The sequence below is a fragment of the Camellia sinensis genome, chromosome 7, assembly GCF_055761805.1.
Source record: "Camellia sinensis isolate YWXY chromosome 7, ASM5576180v1, whole genome shotgun sequence".
In the NCBI taxonomy this organism is placed as follows: Eukaryota; Viridiplantae; Streptophyta; class Magnoliopsida; order Ericales; family Theaceae; genus Camellia; species Camellia sinensis.
The window spans coordinates 104856630-104879348 of record NC_138967.1 but is presented as its reverse complement, the minus strand read 5'-3'; the positions used below and the strand labels follow the sequence as shown (position 1 = coordinate 104879348).

At 41.4% G+C, this 22719-nt stretch overlaps 2 protein-coding genes across 2 annotated transcripts; both read left to right on the top strand.

Moving 5' to 3' along the window:
• The first annotated feature begins 6382 nt into the window (after window positions 1-6382).
• LOC145796004 (uncharacterized) lies at window positions 6383-6778 on the top strand. Its single transcript, XM_082880971.1, has one exon. It carries the CDS (start codon window positions 6383-6385, stop codon window positions 6776-6778), a length of 396 nt encoding a protein of 131 aa, XP_082737097.1.
• A 6089-nt stretch (window positions 6779-12867) lies between these two features.
• LOC145796003 (uncharacterized) lies at window positions 12868-13656 on the top strand. Its single transcript, XM_082880970.1, has 2 exons — window positions 12868-12960; window positions 13099-13656. Exons 1-2 carry the CDS (start codon window positions 12868-12870, stop codon window positions 13654-13656), a joined length of 651 nt encoding a protein of 216 aa, XP_082737096.1.
• Window positions 13657-22719: the final 9063 nt, after the last annotated feature.

Here is a 22719-nt window from a genome sequence, read left to right as displayed (position 1 = left end):
TCTTTTATGCTCTGTCTTGTGAATTAAGCACTATTGATTATCTTTGAGAGATATTTTACTGACTTGATCGTCGGAGTGCCCCTGGGTGGACGAGCCACCGCCGGAATCTCTTCTTTCTAATGGAGGTTGTTCGGGCTTAACCTATTCTGCCGGTATTCTCCAGTTGAGTACTAAGTTGGCAATGTAGTCGAAAATTGACACACACAATTTGGCGCCGTTTGTGGGAACGAAAGGAGAATAGATAGCCAACGACGAACAAAAAGAGAAGGTTGGGGACAACACCCCTACTGAGAGTGGGAAACATATTGACCTTGACGTCAAAGAAGACAACTGCAACGAAGAGACTCGTGATAAGAATCACGAAGGAAAGAATGTCAGCCAGGAAGGCGGCGCACCAAAGAAATCAGACCGGAGCGGGTATTATAATGAGGACGACCTCCAGGTATGGAAAGATAAATGCCTACGGAGGGATGACGAGATGAAAGGAATGGCGAACAAATTGGCGGACCTGCAAACGGTCGTCAATTTCCTGATGCAGAACAACGTCATGCAGCTACCGTTCCCGCTACAAGATACGTCGATTCCAACGGCCAAGAAAAGTGCCTAGAAAGGGGGGACAAAAAAACAGTCCCTACAGTCCCCTAGCACACCAGGACCGAAAAACACTGTCACCAGCCTTCAAGGGAGGTCGAGTGAGGAGAGTCAAGAAGGGAAGAATTGAGAAGAACGCCTCACACCAAGGAAGCTGACCCCAAAGAACACCGACATGTTCAAAGGCAGGAGTTGTACTTCGACGCAACCAATGGAGGGAAGTCCAAAAGGACCCATAATGAAATTGGGAGTAGTGCACCGAAAAGGCTGAAGTCAGGAGATAGCCGAGCTCCTGGATAGACCAAAGAGGATTTGGGGGATCACCTACAGAGGAAGCAACAAGATGCCAAGGTAACCTCCCCGGTCAAGCCGAGAACGCCGTTCTTGGTTGAATTAGACAAATTCGAAGCCCCGAAGAGGTTTAGTATGCCAAGATTCCTGATCTACGACGGTAAGTCGGACCCCAACTTTCACGTCGGCTTGTACCTGAACTCAATGGCATTGTACACCGGGAACGAGCCGTTGCTTTGCAAGGTGTTCCCCTCATCCTTCGGAGAAATTGCATCGGCCTGGTTTCACAAGTTGCCGAAAGGAACTGTGAAAACCTGAAAAGGCCTGGCCGAGATGTTTGTGGCCAGGTTCGTGACAAACAAGCTACAACCATTGAGGGTGGACGCCCTAATGGTCCTGAAGATCGGCGAGGATGAAAGCCTTAGGGCCTATGCCAAAAGGTATTATGAGGTATTCAACCGAATACCAGGATGCAACCAAGAGATGGCGGTTGTGTCGTTTAAAAATGGCTTGAAGGATGACTGCCTGCTTCGAAAATCACTGGCAAAGACATTGCCGAAAAGCATGGAGGAGCTGATGGCCAGGATAGAAAAGTATGCCAGAGCCGAGGAGGACACGTTGGGGACAAAGGCGTCCAAACAAGAGAAGAGAAATGGTTCGCCGAAGCGAAGCCGAGATAACACTAGATACGAGAAGACAAGAGCTCAGCCCAAGTGAGTAGATCCCGGATTCCAGATCTCTGATCCTAGATCCCAGAAGACAAGATCTCGGCTTAGATGATTAAGTCTGAGAAGAGAAGAGCTTGGCATAAGTTAAAGTTGAACTAAGTTAGGTTAACCTGGACTTGTTGTATCGGCAAAATCAGACACAGATTGGAGTTGAGTACCTTAGTAAAGAGACCAAGGTTGATAACCTCGGCCAGTCTTTGTTCGAATCTTACATCGGCGACAAGGTCAAAGCCACGTGCCTAATGAGAACCCAAGTGGAACTTAAGTTCACATTAGAGGGCAAAGGGTTGAAGAATGATGCTTGGGAATTGGAATTTCATAAGCTAAGATTGGTTTAACACTTGTTGAAATTGAAATTTACAAGTTGAAGTTAAACTGATGATGTGTTTAACACTTGTTGAAATTGAAATTTACAAGTTGAAGTTAAACCGATGATATGTTTAACACTTGTTGAAATTGAAATTTACAAGTTGAAGTTAAACTGATGATGTGTTTAACACTTGTTAATATTGAAATTTACAAGTTGAAGTTAAACCGATGATATGTTTAACACTTGTTGAAATTGAAATTTACAAGTTGAAGTTAAACTAATGATGTGTTTAACACTTGTTGAAATTGAAATTTACAAGTTGAAAGTTAAACCGAGGATATGTTTAACACTTGTTGAAATTGAAATTTACAAGTTGAAGTTAAACCGAGGTCACATTTAACGCTTGTTGAAATTTAAGCTTACAAGTTGAAGTTAAGCCGAGGTCATCTTGAAGGAAGATTGGTTTAAACACTTGTTGAAATTTTTGAAAAAAATTTACAAGTTAAGCCAAGGTTATGTTGAAAGAAGTATCTACATACTTGTCGAGATTACCATGTTGCCAATACTTGGAAGAAATTTGAAGACAGAAGTCTTGCTAAGAGTGAAGTATCGAGTTGTAAATAACACTTGTGAAAATATTGTAAAAAATATTTTCAAGTGTTAAGCCGAGGCTGAGATAAACCGGTTAGTGGGTACAACCAAGGTGTTACAAGCCGAGGAGATTGCACAGTTAAGGTGTATTCTGAAGACATGCAAATTATTTTAAGTATAGAATTATACAAGAGAAAAAAAAGACACATACAACCACGTTGAAAGAAGAAATTAGAGAATGCATTCAGAAAAGGAAAGAAGGCACTTCGGCCTAACATTGAAGAGTGATTGTTTAGATTACAAAAAGGCCGGTGTGAGGTACGTCGGTGTCAGATGGTGGTAGTAAGCAAAGAAGTGCAACGAAAGCCTCACCGGAGGGAGAGAGTGAAACTGGTTGCAGAAAGTTTCGCAAAAGCAGCAATGGAGGATTTAAGAGAGAAAGTTTGAACAAGAACGAAGATGCAGAAGTGAAAAAGAGTTGATGGCAGCAAAATGGCAATTATGGTGCCTTGGATGACGTGCTTGTCAGACAGTGCATGCAAAAATGATGCGACTTGATGGCGCATATCAGGTACGGTCCAGTAGGAAAAAGGCGCGTGGTAAAAACGGTTGAAATACTGTGCATGCCAGCTCATACGCGTGCTGGAACTCTTGGAGTTCTTGATTCAATGAAGCAAATACCTCGGTTAGGAGGACGGTTTCGACTGAGAAACTTAAACGAACTAGGTCGTTGGTTCTAAGGCATTGATGAAAGTAGACTATAGGTCTCGGTCATATTGAGCCGACGAGTTCTGACTTCGGCAATAGATGATGAAGCAAGCTTAGCTGACGTGCTAACTGGAAAAACTGATATAGGTTCCATCACCTCAGGATGTCGAGGTAATAGAACCTAGGGGGCAGTTGTGGGGACATAAATTTTGAATGACAGCACGTGGCCGAGGTGCCATCGAAGTGCCAGCCGAGGTGCCACGTGTCCTGGTCATGACGCCAAGATCATCTCACTAGGCCGAGGTTATCTGCGAAGATACCAGAATCCGGTATAAAACGGATAAGGGACAAGAGTCCTAGAATGGGAGAAGACTTCAGTTTGGGTAAAGATAAGACTCTTAGAGAGTTTATCCTAATCCTACTGGGAGTCCAAGATTAGCAGTAATCCTAAGTCCATTAGGGCTAGGCTCCTATTGGGACTAGGATTGTGTTGGCTATAAAAAGGAGGCACATCCATGGGTCTAAGGTATGTCTTTTATGCTCTGTCTAGTGAGTTAAGCACTATTGATTATCTTTGAGAGATATTTTACTGACTTGATCGTCAGAGTGCCCCCGGGTGGACGAGTCATCGCTAGAATCTCTTCTTTCTGTTGCAGGTTGTTCGGACTTAACCTATTCTGCCAGTGTTCTCCAGTTGAGTACTAAGTTAGCAGTGTGGTCGGAAATTGACACACACATAAACTCAAGGATACATCAATAGCTCTACAACAATCTCCAAAATCCCAAACTGCAAGTTAGGTTAACAATAGACGTAAAACAATATATATATACACATTGCTGATAATAAATGTAAAAAAAATAAAATAAAAATAGAAACACACAGGGCAAACACATTATGTGGAACCACAACTCATAACCAAAACACAAAATTTCAATGGAACTCAATAAATCATATTCTAACAAAGATTGTTGCCTCTATAGCGTAGTGGGTTCTCCAGCGTGATCTGCAAAACATAGAGTGGTGAAGAGATTTGTACAGTAGATTGAGTCCGAAAGTTTCAAATTTTGAAACAGAAGAGGAATAGTTGACCCTCATATCTAACTAAGGGGAGAAAGGGAGTGTTTTGCTAAAATTGAAATCAATCTCACCTATTGTAATAAGTTGACTTGGTCGAAGACGACTCACAAAGCACACCATTTGACCGATGACAACTAGCTCGACTTTGAACGATTGAATGGAGTGGTCGGGGTTGCAATGGGCAAAATCGAGAATGAATAGGGAGTTGGGGTTGGGGTTGGGGTTGGGTATCCCGCATAGGATGTGCTCCAATAGGGGGAGAGCGGAGAGAGAGAGAGAGAGAGAGAGAGAGAGAGAGAGAGAGAGCCAAAGAGTGTGTCCTCCGTTTGGGAAGACGATTTTGGGCTAAATTAGCCACTACTATCCAAAAAAGACTAATTTAGCCACTACTGTCTAAGTGGGTGTTTGGGAAGTTGCTATTTTAGTAGGCTATTTTAGTTTTTGACTATTTTAAGAGGCTAAAATTTTTATGTTTGGGAAGATAGTTGGATTTTTTTGTAGTTGGATGTGATGTTTGTGAGAGAAAAAGTAAAATGATTATGAGTTTGATGTGACATTTTGTCTTATTGGCTATTTTATCATATTTTGTCTTTTAGTGCTATTTTATCCCTAAGTGAAATTACTATTATGGACATCACACAAAATTCAAATAAACACACCTTCTCATTCCACGTCCACATCTACTTCCACGTTGAAGCTGTTGAAGCTCACTTCCATACTCATTTGGCTAAACCTCCACATTTCATCCTCATCATTTCAAACCCTTCATTGTTAACTTTCATTTATTAGTTTACACACACTAAACACCCTCATTCTTAATTCATAACTTTTAATTAGTGTACACACTAAACCTTATCTTCATTCATCATTGTTACGGAAGATTTCCCTTTTGAAAATTCAGATTTTTTGAAGCAGATAAATGTTTATGAGATAGATAGCCAAGGAAATGTGAGTTTTGCTATGTGAAAGTATTGTTTTTTTTTTTTTAGTGTCTTTCGAATATCCAGGGTCGAAGTATATCAATTTATTCGGTAGTCTACTACCAAAATAATTATGTAATTTCAGAAGTTGTCGTCCGAAATAATTTAAATTTTTCGACATTCAACTTCCGAATCGGTAAAAATAATTCGGACAACTACATTCAAACATTATCATTTTGTTCAACATTGTACTTCCGAATGAAGTAAATTTTTTTTTCCTATTTTATATTCCAAATTCTTAAATTGCATAATAAATTTGCAGTTTCAAATTGTAAATTTGTCTTTATAATACCATTTCAAATTTGTAATGTTATACAAAACATCCAGGAATATGTCTTAACTCAAGGAAGTCAGGTTTGCGCAGATAGTGTATTGGATTACACTACTCAATTCACAATTGAACAGGTTCACTCTACGAAATTATAGGTTACGTTTTTGCGTTTTCTAGAGTTTTGCAAATATGATTTGAGAGTATGAGTTGTATTTTGAGTTTGTGAGTTTTAGAATTATGATTTGAGTGTGGAAAATTTGTTTGGTGAAGAGTTTTGAAAAGTGTTTTGAATTGAGTGGGGAATTTTTGATATGACATATGATGTTTGATACAAAAACTTACAACTCATAACCAAACATACAACTCAAAATTCTATGAAAACACATAAAAAAAATTTAAAAATTTAGAAAATATTTTTTTTGAATATATAAAAATTAACATATGTAAATTGTAAGAAAATTTTTTTTTTTGCACTGTTCCGGTCAACCGATGGGACGACCGGTTAGGTGAAATTTGAAAAAAAATTCCGAAAACCGTGCCTGAGATTGAGTGTTTTGTGCAGAGTTTTGGAAACATCATTTGGGAACTCTAACCAAACATCATACTTGAATTAAGGTGTGGGATCATGATTTGAAATCACAACCAAACAGAGCCATAATGATTGTGTTTTGAATTGCTCAACAAATGTAAATGTTTTATAATATTTATTTGGCTTTGTAGGTATTCAAAAATAAGGATGAATTACTTAACTAGGTACGTGAAGTTGGAAATAGAAATGGTTTGGTCATTGTAATCAAAACATCAGACTATGGTGGAAGGAAAAAAAGACCTAGGATGTATCTTGTTTGTGAGAGGAGTGGCCAATATAGAGCGGCAAAGAAGCTAAAACATGATCGCAACAATATATCAAGAATAACCAATATGAAGAAGTGTGGTTGTCCTTTTGATATGAGGGCTCACAGGTTTACCACAAATGATGAATGGACATTGACCGTAGTATGCGGATTGCATAACCATCCACCTGCAGAGCACCTTGAGGGACATTCATATGCGGGGAGGCTGTCAAAGGATGAGAAAGCATTGTTAATGAATATGTCAAAGAGCATGGTTAGGCCAAAAGAGATCCTAGTAACCTTGAAACAACGAGATGCCCTCAATGTAAGCACACTTAAAACCATTTACAATGTACGCCATCGAAACAGGGTGGTACAGAGAGCTGGAAGATCATAAATGCAACATTTATTGGGTGAATTGGCCAAGTATAATTACATTGAGCGCCATCGATGTGAAGAGTCCACGATGACTGTGACAGACTTGTTTTGGCACATCCTACCAGTTTGGACTTATTTCGGTCTTTCCCACGTATATTGATTATGGATTGCACATATAAAACCAACAAATATCGTCTTCCTCTTCATGAAATTGTAGGAGTGACATCAACTGAAATTACTTTCTCAGTAGCTTTCGCATACTTACAGTCTGAGAGGGCTAATAGCTATGCATGGGTGTTAGCTACATTGTGTGATGTCATGGATGGTTTTGTTTTGCCAGCGATTATTGTCACTAATAGAGAGCTAGACTTAATGAATGCCATACAAAAGATATTCCGAAGTGGCTAGCATACCCCAACTATTAAAATTATCTCAGGATGAGTAAACTTACATCAGTCGCTACCAAATTGTCAAGCTCTGCTCAAAATGATTTCAAATGATCAATGGAGGAACCCGCTTCTCTCCTAGATGTCCAATGGTACACGTATGGCATGTTTTCATTGTAGCCCATGTTCTAGTGAGGTCTGAATGCTCGGAAGTGCTCATAAATCCACGCCTCTAGAAAAGTCATAGAACCACCCATCTGCTTAACACCGACCGACTAGCATACCCCAACTGTCTGTATAAATATTCTAATGCCGTAGCACCCTAAGCGTAAGTATGAATGGATCCCAAATCCATCAATAAGCCAAGGTAAACAACAGGAACCCTGCTGCCACTCTTGTCACTGAAGAGTGTACATCCTAACAAAAACAACAAATAAGCTCTAGCAGTGCACTGTATAGCCTCATCTGGGTTCGAATCTGTGACACCAGCAAATTGACATCGCAACCACTCAAGCTTGACAAAATTCCCATCGACAATAGAAACCTCGTCATGTGCTACACGTTCAGTAATCCCTAAGCTAGAAACCAATAGTGTAACTCCATGAAGATCCGTCACATCTGGTACACTAACTGATCTGCCTACAATGTGAAGGCTAAGAATAGTGCCAACATCATCCAAGGTCAAGGTCATCTCACCAACTATCATATGAAATGTGTTCGTCTCAGGTTGCCATCTCTCAACAAAACTGGAGATTAGAAGCTTGTTGACGAACCGATAAGTGCAATGAGCTAACTATGACAACCCAGACCGCTCAATAATGGCTTTGAATCTGGTGTTGTCGTCTACTGACCACTATGGCCATGCAAGGATCTTCGAATAGTGATTATGACACTTTAGGGGCCCTCGTTCCTATAAAACAAATGAATATCTCATTAGAAACTACCATATAACACAAAAAAAAAAAAATCATATACAAATGAATTTCACTTTTACTCAAAAATGTTTACCTCCTTGTGCCAAACAGCTACAGCGACATGACTATTGAAACTTTGCAGTATTGATGGATCAGTTGGTCCACCTGGAAAAGCATAACAAGGTCCTTTTCCTGGACACTAGAAGAATTGGGTAAAGAGGCATCATCCATGGCAATGTCAGGCATATCATCACTTTCAACTCGTCTTTGGCTTCGACTCCGACTTTGACTGGCACTGGGGATATCATATTCTACCGAAACTGGATCACGACCTCGACCATGACCCTGACCTTGTCCTTGCCCATGCCCTCATCCCCGTTCATGGTCAACATCCAATTCACGACGTCGTCTATTTGAAGCAGTAGGTGGGACACATTGTTGACATTCAGAATCCATATTATCAGCAAAAATTAATATATTTAATGAGTATACAATTGTAAAAAGAATATACAAAAGAGGGGGGAAAAAAAAAGACAAAACCGTTCAGAAGTTGAAAACCAAAAATATTTATTCTGTTCGGAAGTTGAAATCCGAAAAACCAAATTCATTTCGAAAGTTGAACGTTGTCCGAATTAAACATATTCGGAAGTTGAATGTTGAAAGAATGAAAAAATATCAAAATTCTACTGTTGAAATAAATGATAATTTTCGGAATGCTACTTCTGAACAAGTTGTTTATTTTCGAAAAACCAGTTCCGAATGAGGAACATATTGCTCATTTCCGTGGGCTATGCATTCGTTCGTTTCGAAAATGGTAAAAACAAACCCTACATTACAAATGAAATATGAATGAGGATTAAAATAAGTAAACTAACCTAAGTTCTCCAAATGTGAAGAATTCCTTCAATGGTTCAATAAGATTCTTTAATGCTTCAATGAGATGTTTTCAATAAGCTTTTGGGGACGAAAGGTGTGAGAGATGGATTTGTGTGAGAGACGTGTGTGAGAGATGAAGCTTCAATAGGTGTGTATTTGCACCATTCGGAGAGTTGGGTTTGGGGGTCTGGGTGTGTGTGTGTATGAGGTTAGATGTGGAATAAAAGGTGTGTGCAATGAGTAAAATAATTTGGGATTAATTTTTTAGGTGTGTGTAGTGAGAAGGATCTGCAAAGAGTGAAAATGGTGTGTGCAAATAGAAGCTCCCAAATGTTGAACCCATGGCAGGTTGAATTTACCAAAGTGCCCCCTCACACTCTGATGTACATGTCTCACTGCCTCACCACACAAACACTCTAGGGAACAGCACACGCTGAAGCGACAAACGCAAATCGTCGATGGTGAAAGGCAAATCGCCGACGCTGAGACTGGAAGCCATCTCGCGAAGCTTGCCAAAGCTGATCGCCACCGTGGTACACATCATCGACGTCGCATCATACTTGCGAAGATCTGAACTGAGCCGAACACCGCCAAGATGCACATATGAGGCGTCGAAGAAGAAATCATTATCCTAAACACCACCGATCGTCAGGTAGTGGCTGGTTTTCTGTATTACCATTGTTTTTTTTGTGTGTAAATCCGTCTCCTTCAACCATTATCTGTGAAAGCCATTGTTATATGTTAGCTTAAACATTTTCCTCAATTTTTTTATTTTTTATGTTTATTTTGTGTGTGGCATGTAGGAAACCCACTGATCTGTCATGAATTACGGCCAAAACCTTTCTCTCTCTCTCTTTTTTTTTTTTTTTTTTTTTTTTTTTTTTTTTTTGTAAACTACAAATTCTGATATTCGACATATAACTTCAACAAATGTATTGGTTGTGAATCTGAGGATTATGTTTTGTTTTGTTTTGTTTTGTTTTTTTTTTTTGAAACTGAAGATCTGATATCTCTTTTGTTCGGATGGTCAATTTTTTCATTTTTAGGTTCTGTAAATTTTGATTTTTTTTGATTTTTTTTTTTGTTTTTAAACTGAGCTTTTGATAACCCTTTCACAAATTTTGATGTGCTGAAGTTCATGTTTTTTGTTTTTGTTTTTTTTTTATTGTTGTGAAATTGGTATAATTTCTATTTCTATCTTGCGAAATTGATGAAGCAGATGAACCCCTTGCCAAAGTTATATATTTAATTTTAAACTTTTTGTTGGGATTGAAAAATTAACTTTGTCAACATTAAGGAATGAATTTTTTAAGGAACAACACTAAACATGAATGAATTTTTTGCCAAAATTCATTTTTTTGGGATTGTAAATGACACCATAAATTAATTTTATTTTTGCTAACATGAATTAATTTTTTTTGGCCTTCGAAATCTGTTTTTTGTGAACATGAATTAAAATTTTTTTTTGGCCTTTTGAATTGTTTTTGAGTTATGCCAACATAAATTAAAAAAAATTTGTAGCTGAGGTTCTGTTTCTGTTTGTTGCCAACATGAATTAAATTAAATTTTCTGTAATTTTATTCTATTACTTTTTTTTTCTTCACCATATCGCGAAATTTTCTTTTTATTTAACCCTTTAACCATGGCAATCTGACTTTTTTCTTAACCCTTGTGAATTTTCCTTTTTGTATTGTGCTTCTGTTTTTGTAATGTCTTTTTTTTTTTTGTTGCACCATGTCACAAAATTCAATTAATTCACCATGGCCTTCTGAATTGTTTGTAACTAAGGCTCTAATAACCCTTTCACAAAGTCTGATAATGTTTGTGCAACTGAGGTTCATGTTTTTGTTTTATTTATTTTTCTGAACTGCTCGAATTCGTTGTTCTATCTTGCCACATTGATGAAACAATGACAACACAGAAGCATATCAGAAGTTAGATTTCAATTTGAATTTTTATTTGGGATTTATAAATTAACCCTTTGAGTATGAACGAACAACACTTACCATGAATTAATTGTGTGGCCAAATATTTTATTTTATTTTATTTTTTTTGGATTATAAGGAACAACATGAATGAATTTTATTTTTGCCAAAATGAATTAAATGTTTTTTCCCTCTATCTCTGCTCCATGGAAATGTTGGGTTGGCTTTTCGATTTTCTCTTTTGCTTTTGGTGAAATGTGTATTTTTATCTATTAATATAGTCATGGTTTGGATTAGAGTTTTTACATTGCAAATGTTGGGTTAGGGTTTTTATTACATATTTCTCTTGGAACTTTTGGATTACGTTATTTGTGACTCTGCTCCATGGAAATGTTGGGTTAGCTTTTCGATTGGCAAATTATTTATTTATCTCTTCACTAAAACTGTCATGGTTTCGACATGGGTTTTAAATTATGTGCAATTTATGTTTTCTGAAATACAAATTTTAGGACCCCTCAATTAATAGGACAAATTTTAGCGCAAGAGGAACAGTACACCTATGATATAACACATGGAATTTAGTTTCTAAAATATATAAATTAAAATGTTACTTTGATTATTTCTATCTTTCTTTAGAAGGATAGAACGAATGTAATGAGTTGTACTAATTGAAAAATAGAAATGGAGACGAATTCCAGCTAAGATTTATGTTATTTGTGTTTTATAGGAAAATGCTCAAATTTCACATACGGAGAAATTTATAATTGAAAATGTACATTTTCCTTGTTGTAAAACCCCATTTTCAATAACAAATGTGGAAATTCCTCAATTTTTAACAATCTGACACTTTCCTGAACTGTTAATAATGTGCCACCTACATGTTAGTCTTTTGCCCAGTCAGCAAACATAGCATGGCTTCGTTTACCTCTACTGCAACTTCTAGTATATGGCCACATCGGATGTGTGCCTGTGGCTATGGCCAATGTATTGTTAAGATATCCAAGTCGACCAAAAATCCAAGGCGTCCCTACTTTGCATGTCCGCACCCTGTGGTGAGTGCCTAATTCATTAATGGTCATAACTGCATTTGATTATGAACTAATTGACTAAGAGCTTTGTCATTTGCACTCGTCAGCCCTGTGTCAATTAGATTGGTTGGTGCGAAGAACCTAGGTGACAGAGCACAGACTATGTGTCATCCAGAAATGACATTGTCATTCAATTGAGGAATGATGTCATACAAATTCAACAGTCATTATATCTCCTTAAAACCATTGTCTACGTGCTATGCATTGTCATTGTCATTTTGTTGTTACATATGTAAGGAATATTGTAGGAGGTCGTACAGATGTTGCCTGTTATGTAAATAAGTTTGACTTGCATTGCATGACTAGTTTGGCGTACACATTAATGACTAGTCTTATGTACTGTTTCACTTTCGATGTTTAAATTCGTTCTGCATGAATGTTATGTGTCTGTACTACTATGTTAATTAATGTGCAATGGTTATATACTGTCCAACATAGCATCCAGTTATTGTTTTTAATGTGCAATCGTCATACACTTTTCATGTGGCAACCATTTCAAATTAGTGTGCTATGGTCTTACATGTACATCTGTAACAAGTAACGTTGGTGATGATGATTATTTTCACCCATAAATTAGTTTCCTTTGCTGCGTGGTTAATGCAAATGGCTCTGATACGTACTTCACCTCGTATGCAATCAAAAAACAAAGGCATTTGTCTAGAGAAGTCAAGCAGTGTGGAAGAGATATACAAGCAGTTAAACCACAAGGCATCGTAGGACAGTGACTCAATCTGAATTTTCCTTCAGCTTATTGCCAATGAGATTAAAAAAGGAAATCGGCCATTCCTAGTCCTAAGCCAAGCTGGGTACAAGTCGTTGGCACGAAAATTTGAGTAAAAAGGAAAGAAAACATGGTCTGAAATAGTTAAAGAATAAATACATGGCACTGAAAAAAGAGTGAAATGCTTGAAGGAAGTTGATGGATTCCAACAGAGGGTTGTCAGGGATTGGCTTTGACAGCGAAACTGGTATGTTTCAGGCGTCTGATGAATGGTGGGACAAGATGGAATCGGCAAGTACAATGTAATTTGCTTATGTTTTTTTCGTTACATTTTTGCCTGTTAACAATAAATTTTCACGTTTTTTGTTTAGTAAAAATTTTCCATATTACATGTAACGTTTTATTTTTCTACACTGTCCAATTTTGCAGACAAACAAGGTGTGTGCCAAGTTCAGGAAAAAAACATTGGAATATCGAGAGTTAATGGAGACTGTATTTACAGAGGCATCAGCTACTGGTAAGCACCATTGGACCCCGGGAGAGAAAGTTGCTGAAGTGGCCGACGTCTCATCCGATTCTATGGATAGTCTCGGAGCACAGCCATTTGTTGATTCGATACCTGCACGAGCAGAGGATGTCGATTTAGATTCTTTAATCAAACTTGTTTTGACTGGTAACGAGAAAAGGAAACGGACTCTGTTAACAAGCTGTGGAAAGTCGAAAAGGGCCACAAGTGGGGTGTCAGTTATTGCGGAAAGCATGAACAATCTAACAAATGTGGTTCGTACCCAAAACCAGCAAGTTACGGTCAGGCGCCTCACAGGTAACGAATCACTGTACACTATTTCGAAGTGCATGCATCGGCTGAGGAACATTCCTGCCCTTCTCTGTATGTCGCTATTCCATTTTGCCTCGACATTGATGGATAACGCAGATTATCGGGAGGTGATGATGTGCCAGCCTGATGACGACCAAATTGTCGGCTAGCTAACACAGAAGCAGCTATTGTGTAATACGGCGGCGTCGTTTGCAAACGTGTTCGGGGCTCGCTGGATTTGATATAGCGGTGTCTTGCTGAAGATGTGTTCCCATAATCTTGGTTTTAAAAACTTTTACTTGTTTTTGTGTTGGACTTGTAATAAATAGGATGTTTGTGCGTGTTTTTTTCTTTTTTTTTCCCCTGGGTTTGGTGAAAAAATAGTTGCATGTTTGTGCCCGTTTTTGGACGCTTACGTAGGATGCTTGTGTGTTTTTTCGGATGGAACAGAATTGTTATGTTGTTTTTTTTTATGGGAATTACATGCGCACCGGCGGCCTGCCATGTGTTGGTTGTTTATGGACTTTTTTCTATGTTTATTGTTATGTTATTTTTCTGTTGATATGGTTGTGTTGGTAATGCAATGTTTCGTTTTATTGGTTTGTGTATTACCACTTACCACTAGGTTCACTGTTTGTTTATTTGGGACATTTTGAATGTAATTGTACGTTACTGTTATGCGTCATATATTCCACGGTGATTTAATAGTGGCAATGATGTTTTCAATATGTAATTACAAGCTTTTATTTCCTTCAACCCACTACATCACGTGTAAACTGATTCAAACCGTCCTACTGTTGTAGGTTACGCTTGAACCGACGTGATGAATCTGGGGAATGGAAGCAACAATCAGGATTTAAGGGAAATGCTTAACCAAAATGGCCATACAGCTACAACAACAAAACAATTGGACAATTGTAGAAGCATGCCAGTATGTGTAAGAGTGGTACGAAAAACAAATGTCTAAAACGTCATGTCACACTTCAATTTTGATCGGGTATGTGTGGATAACCGAATTATATGCGGGCAATGTGGGTCGATTTAAGAAAAATGTGAGCATGCCGAAGGAAGTTTTTTCGGTTTTGTGTCGCACATTAGTAACTGATTTTGGGTTACAAGTATCGCAACGTCCACATGGCACTGTTGAAGAAAGCATTACAATGTTTATCGACGTGTTGCACGGGTCGCAAAATTGGCAAATCCAAGAATGGTTCCAACATTCGGGGGAGACTGAGTCCCAACATGTGCATAATGTATTAACGGTGATGAAAGAGTTCACTGTTGCACATTGTAGGCCCACATATAGTCAACATCATATACATCTATACGTGCGGTGTAAACAGAAATACCTACCGTTCAAGGTACTAGTTAAAAACCTCATTTTGTACATTTTATTGGTTGGTTTTGTATGAAAACTAAAGATTACATGTACCCCTATAAGTAACAATACAATTGGGTTGTTGGCAGGATTGTATCAGAGCCATAGACGGAACACATGTTAGTGCATGGGTTACGGGGCTAAATGCCACAACATATTTCGGTAAGAAATACTATCACACGGAAAATATCATGGCCGCGTGCGATTTTGACATGTGCTTCATCTTCGTTTCGCTTGGATGGGAATGAAGTTTGCACGATAGTCGCATCTTCCAGGAGATACTAACAAATGACAATGTCCCATTTTCACCTCCTGAAGAAGGTAACACATTGCATTGAAAATATTTGGGTACATAATATTTGAGAAAACATTATTAATTAAAAATTAAACATAATTTGGTGGTGTGGGGGCCGAATATTGGAAGTCGTAGAGATTCCGGAGAGTCGAACATTGAAGAATCAAGATTCTAAACATTCGGCCATTGCCACGGAAACTCGGACCCAACCTTATTCGGCTAGATAGTCAATTAAGCAAGGGGCCGAGTGAAGATCGATTTATTACAAAATATGCCGAATAGGAGGTTGGATTTGGAACTAATCCCGAGGCCCAAAGAAGAAAAGATATAAATAAAAGAGACATCAGCCAGAAAGAGGTATGTGATAATTGTAGTGTTTAACTTAGAATACAAATAATCTAGAACGAGAGACTGACTTATCCGTCGGAGTGCTAATTCCGGCACCCCCGACCGGAGTGTTTACTTCCTTCAGGTGCCTATCGGTGGATCACGAGCGTCCCCCAGGATCAGAAGACTATTTCCAAAAATCACTTCCCCACAACTGGCGCTGTCTGTGGAAATACTCAACCATATCCATGGCGGACGTGATGGAGGATCCTCTAATAGTCACTGATGAAAACACGCAGGTAGACGTTTTCACTCCAACAAACACGCACGGACCGGAGCTTCTCCCAGCAAGACGCGTTTTGAACTTCGCCTCACCTTCGACTCCAGAACATGAGGCAATGCAAGCGATCATGGAGCAGGCAAAGCAAAATGAGCAGAGGTTGGAAAACTTGATCGATGAGAACGAGCACCTCCGTCAGGATTTGGCTTTGGAGGTAGCAAAATTCAAACAAGCCATGCCCCAAAATCCCGAGCGACCTCTGAAAGCAGGTGATCGACGACCTCGAGCCTGGCTTCAAGACATTGATAGCAGCTCTGACTTATTATCCCCGGATCCCAAGAAGAATGGACGATATGAAGTTTCCAGTTCCTCCGGAGAAAGTCCGCATATAAAGTGGGCCCCCTCGTTCTACACCAGGCCATCAGAAGCGGTGGCACCTCCCGACGCGACAAGAAGGGATAGGCGGTGTGAATATCGCGAAGATCACGGTCGTGACAGTAGCTGTGCCATGAAAGACCTTCAGGAGTTGGTCGGAGATGTTCAGCCCCAACACCATGCCCAATCGTGCGCAACCAGACCAATTGTACTTCGGCGGGAATCACCTCTGCTTGCAGTCATCCATATGATATATAGCTTGCCAACGCCCTCAGCCATGCATACAATTCAAACACTCCCTGCATCTCAGAAGCAACTCACGTCGGCGAAACGGCCGCATGAAGCTCTGAGTATCACCTTCGACGATTCTAATCTTATCGGCATAACAGTCCCCCACATTAATCCACTGGTCATTGAACTACGTGTCAACCGATTTACTATCGAGCGTGTTCTCATAGACCAGGGAAGTACTTCTGAGGTTATGTATTACAAGACCTTCATTAAACTTGGCTTAAACGAATTAGACTTGTCTCCAGCTCCTTATCCATTATTCGGCTTCAACGCAAATCCAGAATATCCGTTGGGGAAAATCATACTACCCGTCCGACCAAGCTCCCGAACAGTGGATGTGGAATTCTTGGTCGTCAGGCTGCCTTCGCCGTACAATCTCATCATGGGGTGAACTTGGTTGCATACTATGCAGGCTGTCTCGAGCACCTATCATCAGCTTCTGCGCTTCCCGACAGAATACGGCATCGAACAGATCCGTTGTCCCAACAATCGGCACAAGTATGCTATCTCCTCTCCGAAAAGATGCCAAAGGATTTACAAGTTAATTCCATTGAGGTGTCGGATCGTGAAAGCCTCGACGATGTCGGGTGACTCCTGAATAAGAAAGCCACGGAAGACTTAGACCGAATTGAGATTGACGGCAATCCAGAGAGATTCTTCATAGTCGGTGCCTCCCTGAATCAAGCCGATAGACAGCAGCTAGTATCCTTCCTGCTCGATAATCTTGATGTATTTGCATGGACTCCATATGAAATGCTGGGCGTTGACCCAACGGTTTCTGAGCATCGTTTGAATGTAGACCCTAAGTGCAAGCCGATCGTTCAGAAAAGCCGACGATCTGCCGCAGAGCACACTACCGCTGTGATTGAAGAGGTTGACCGGCTGCTTGATACAGGGGCAATCAAGGAAGTTACCTACCCCACATGGCTCTCTAATACTGTAGTTGTAAAGAAAAAGAACGGTACATGGTGAGTCTGTGTTGATTTCACGGACCTAAACAAAGCCTGCCCCAAAGACTATTTTCCTCTCCCAAGGATAGACCAATTGGTAGATGCTACAACACGCCATCAGCACATGAGTTTCCTCGATGCTTACAGAGGCTACCATCAAATTGCCATGCATCTGGAGGACCAGGAGAAAACTGCATTTCTCACCCCAAGAGGAACCTACTGCTATAAAGTTATGCCTTTTGGGCCGAAGAACGCCGGGGCAACCTACCAGAGACTAGTCACCACCATGTTTAAAAAGTAACTCAGTCGCACAATGGAAGTGTACATTGACGATATGGTGGTTAAGTCAAAGGTAAAGCAGAATCATATAGCCGATCTTGAAGAAACATTCGGCATCCTACGCCGGCTTATCCCCAAAGCAATGGTCAGGCCGAAGCTTCGAACAAATCCATCCTGGACGGCATCAAGAAAAGGCTGGAGAAAGCCAAAGGCAACTGGGTCGAAGAATTGCCGAGTGTATTGTGGACTCATTGGACAATGCTGAGGAGATCAACTGGAGAAACTCCGTTTGCCCTATGCTTTGGCAACCAGGTGATCTTACCCCTGGAGATCGGCCTTTCGACCTCAAGTCGCAAGTTTTTGATACAGGCCAAAACGACATGATGCTGGCTTTGGATTTGATTCTAATCGAGGAACGAAGAGACCGCGCCCTTGCGTCCATGGCACGGTATCAACAGCAGTTGGCAAAATCATACAATCAATGAGTTCAGCTGCGCCGCTACACACCAGGAGAATTGGTCCTGAAGAAGGTGTTTCCAGCCGACAGGAGGTCGGCTGATGGAAAACTTGGTCCAAATTGGGACGGCCCCTATCAAATAGATTCCATCGCAGGAACATGGGCATATTGGCTGAAAGATATGACAGGAAGGTGTCTTCCAAGGCCTTGGAACTCGACTCACTTGCGAAAGTTTTATAATTAAACCCGACCTGTGGGGAATGATTTTAGTGTTAAACGATTCGCCATGTACAAATTCCACTTTTGTAATACGAGGATTCTAGTCCAAAATTGTTCTAAAAGTGTTCCGAAAAAGCCTCCGGATTTGGAGCGCTCTTCGTGGATATCACGATCAACCAATCAAAGTCTCTGCATTCGGAGCCCCTTCGGCGTATGACGCCGTTGGGCCGTCAAAGCCTCCGGATTCGGAGCGCCCTTCGTGGATATCACGATCAGCCAATCAAAGTCTCCGGATTCGGAGCCCCTTCGGCGCATGACGCCGTTGGGGCGGAAAAGCCTCCGGATTCGGAGCGCCTTTCGTGGATTTCATGATCGGCCAATCAAATTCTCCGGATTCGGAGCGCCCTTCGTGGATATCACGATCGGCCACTCAAAGTCTCTGGATTCGGAGCCCCTTCGGCGCATGACGCCGTTAGGCCGGAAAAGTCTCTGGATTCAGAGCGCCCTTCGTGGATATCACGATCGGCCACTCAAAGTCTCCGGATTCGGAGCCCCTTCGGCGCATGATGCCGTTGGGCCGAAAAAGCCTCTGGATTCGGAGTGCCCTTCGTGGATATGACGATCGGCCAATCAAAGTCTTCGGATTCGGAGTGCCCTTCGTGGATATCACGATCGGCCACTCAAAGTCTCCGGATTCGGAGCCCCTTCAACGCATGATGCTGTTGGGCCGAAAAAGCCTCCAGATTCGGAGCGCCCTTCATGGATATCACGATCGGCCACTCCAAGTCTCTGGATTTGGAGCACCTTTTGTGGATATCACGATTGGCCACTCAAAGTCTCCGGATTCGAAGCCCCTTCGGCGCATGACGCCGTTGGGCCGAAAAGCCTCCAGATTCGGAGCGCTCTTCGTGGATATCACGATCGGCCACTCAAAGTCTCCGAATTCAGAGCGCCCTTTGTGGATATCACGATCGGCCACTCAAAGTCTCCAGATTCGGAGCCCCTTCGACGCATGACGTCATCCAAGCTTGAGCCTGGAGACGAATAAATACCTAAAGAAAATGCCGGATTCAGAGTCTTATCAACACCATTTTTGGGCAATGTAACGAGCATACTGAATAAATATTTAGTGACGTGCTCTATTAGGACGAGTCGGCTGAAACCGTTCGAACAATCTCTGTCCAGCAAAGCAAAAAACATGCAAACATATATATGCCAAAGAATTACATAATTACGCAATTTGACAAGTAATTATAAGGCAACAGGAATATTAACAACATAGCATCTTATTCATCTGACAAGTAATTACATAATTTTTGACGCAATCTGCGCCTGAACATTACAACGAATATTTTTATGCGGCCTCTCCTTCATAGTCGCTCTTTTTGACCTCAAAGGCAGAAAAGGAAAAATGATTGCGTCGGTACCGCGGCAACGCCGAATCAACACCCTTTGCTTGAAGAGCCTCTGCGGCCTGAAGTGCCACGATCCAACCGTGCTTAAATCCCCGATTCTCGCATCAGCAGACCTCCTCTACAAGCTTCTCCTTCATTTTGTCGATCCCAACCTTCCTGCCCGCATGAAAACCTTGCTCATAACCTTTGGATCTCGCATTTTCTACGGAAAACATGCTAGCCGTGTCTCGATTGGCAATGGCATGACTCAATAGCCATTGGGTCACCCTTTCATCCACGATTGGATTAGATCGACCCGCCACGTGCAGCTCGACGGCTTTAGCCATCCTAAGCTCATTAAGTTCGCGCTCGGCTTTCTCCGCCCGAACCTCCGAACTGCAGACCCTTTCGTCCATCTTCTCTATCTCCCGCCACGCGGCGCGCAGGGGCATGCCAACTTCATAAGCAGTGTACAGCCCCTTCACTGCCCCGTGGATTCCCTCTCAAAAGATGTCAAAATCTTGTCGGCCTACCATCGACTGCTGCACCTCCGGTGGAAAAATCTGTCGAACAAATTTGACCGCCACCACTGGGTCCCTGATAATGGAGTCCGCCTCCGTCATCGGTCTGTTCCCCATGAAAACTGCGAAACTCAATGGTTGTGGTCACGGAGAGCTTTCCTGTTGCTGTTTCTCCTTTTGGGGTGATCTGCTTCGATGACTTGGAGGCTGACGTTTTTCCCGTTCTTTGGACGCCCCACTTCCCGCACGGGTGGCTTCTCTGCCGCGATTCATTGCAGTATCAAGCTCAGCCAAAGTTTGACCTTCGCCTCTGCTGTTGAAGAAAACCCTATTTGCCATTCGCGATAAGTTGCCTTGAAAACACAGTAAGCGAAGTTACTGGCGCAAATAGCCACCCCCCATTTATTTCTAATACTTGTAGCGCCCCCGAGGCAATTTCATTAACGTTACTCTCCAAACGAACTATCTAAATGACAATTTTTGATCAATGCCTTCGACGTTCATGCACTGGCTAGGACAAGGGCAGATTTATTAATCTAGCCAGCCGCGTACCTTAGCCTCATGACGATCGATATGTGCCGCAGCCAGTTCATTCAATTTTTGGCTTTTAAAACGACCTAACTATCTAAACGGTAATTTTTGATCAATGCCTTTGAAGTTCATGCACTGGCGGGGCAAGGGAAGATTTATTAATCTAGCCGGCCGCGTACCCTAGCCTCATGCCGATTGATATGTGCCGCAGCCAGTTCATTCAATTTTTGGCTTTTAAAACGGCCTAACTATCTAAACGGCAATTTTTGATCAATGCCTTCGACGTTCATGCACTGGCTGGGGCAAGGGCAGATTTATTAATCTAGCCGGCCGCATACCCTGGCCTCATGCTGATCGATATGTGCCACAGCCAGTTCATTCAATTTTTGGCTTTTAAAATGGCCTAACTATCTAAACAACAATTTTTTATCAATGCCTTTGAAGTTCATGCCCTGGCTGGGGCAAGGGCAGATTTATTAATCTAGCCGGCCGTGTACCCTGGCCTCATGCCGATCGATATGTGCCGCAGCCAGTTCATTCAATTTTTGGCTTTTAAAACGGCCTAACTATCTAAACGGCAATTTTTGATCAATGCCTTCGACGTTCATGCACTGGCTGGGGCAAGGGTAGATTTATTAATCTAGCCGGCCACGTACCCTGGCCTCATACCGATCGATATGTGCCGCAGCCAGTTCATTCAATTTTTGGCTTTTAAAACGGCCTAACTATCTAAATGGAAATTTTTGATCAATGCTTTTGAAGTTCATGCACTGGCTGCGGGAAGGGCAGATTTATTAATCTAGCCGGCCGCGTACCCTGGCCTCATGCCGATCGATATGTGCCGCAGCCAGTTCATTCAATTTTTGGCTTTTAAAACGGCCTAACTATCTAAACGACAATTTTTGATCAATGCCTTCGACGTTCATGCACTGGCTGGGGCAAGGGTAGATTTATTAATGTAGCCGGCCGCGTACCCTGGCCTCATGCCGATCGATATGTGCTGCAGCCAGTTCATTCAATTTTTGGCTTTTAAAACGGCCTAACTATCTAAACGGCAATTTTTGATCAATGCCATTGAAGTTCATGCACTGGCTGGGATAAGGGCAGATTTATTAATCTAGCCGGCCGCGTACCCTGGCCTCATGCCGATCAATATGTGCCGCAGCCAGTTCATTCAATTTTTGGCTTTTAAAACGGCCTAACTATCTAAACGGCAATTTTTGATCAATGCCTTCGATGTTCATGCACTGGCTGGGGCAAGGGCAGATTTATTAATCTAGCTGGCCGCGTACCCTGGCCTCATGACGATCGATATGTGCCGCAGCTAGTTCAGTCACCAATTTTTGGCTTTTAAAACGTCCTAATCATTTAGTCGGCAATTATACAACATTTGACCCAAAGCAATTCCATTCATCAGTAACAGCGGGGTACAAAATGAATTTTCATTAAGTAAATTGGGTTTGTAACCATTTTACATATGAAAATTACTAAGCAAAAAACTGTAAAAAGCTGTAAAATACACGCAAATCCTAAAACAAAAAACAAGCGCCTTTGAATCAGCCATCGGAATCAGACTCAAGCGGCTCAACATCCACTTGCTCATATGAAATTGGCCCAGCCAAAGACACATTAGCGGCAGCAAGGGCTTTGAGCCAGCCGTGTTTAAAGCCCCGATTCTCAAACTTGGGAACTTCGTCTACGTATTCATCATAAGCAGATTTTTTCCCGGCATCAAATGCACTGGAAGCCTTCAGGTCAACTGTTTCCTACGCCGCCTTCATCTCTTCCAACTTTGCCTTCAATTTAGAATTCGCCTCCTGGGCCAATTTAAGCGCGGCGTCGCTCGCATTCGCCCTCTCCTCGGCGACTGATCTCAAATTTTTAACATTACAAGCTCTCTCCAACTCAGCCTCGGCATGAGTGCCCTCGATCTGCG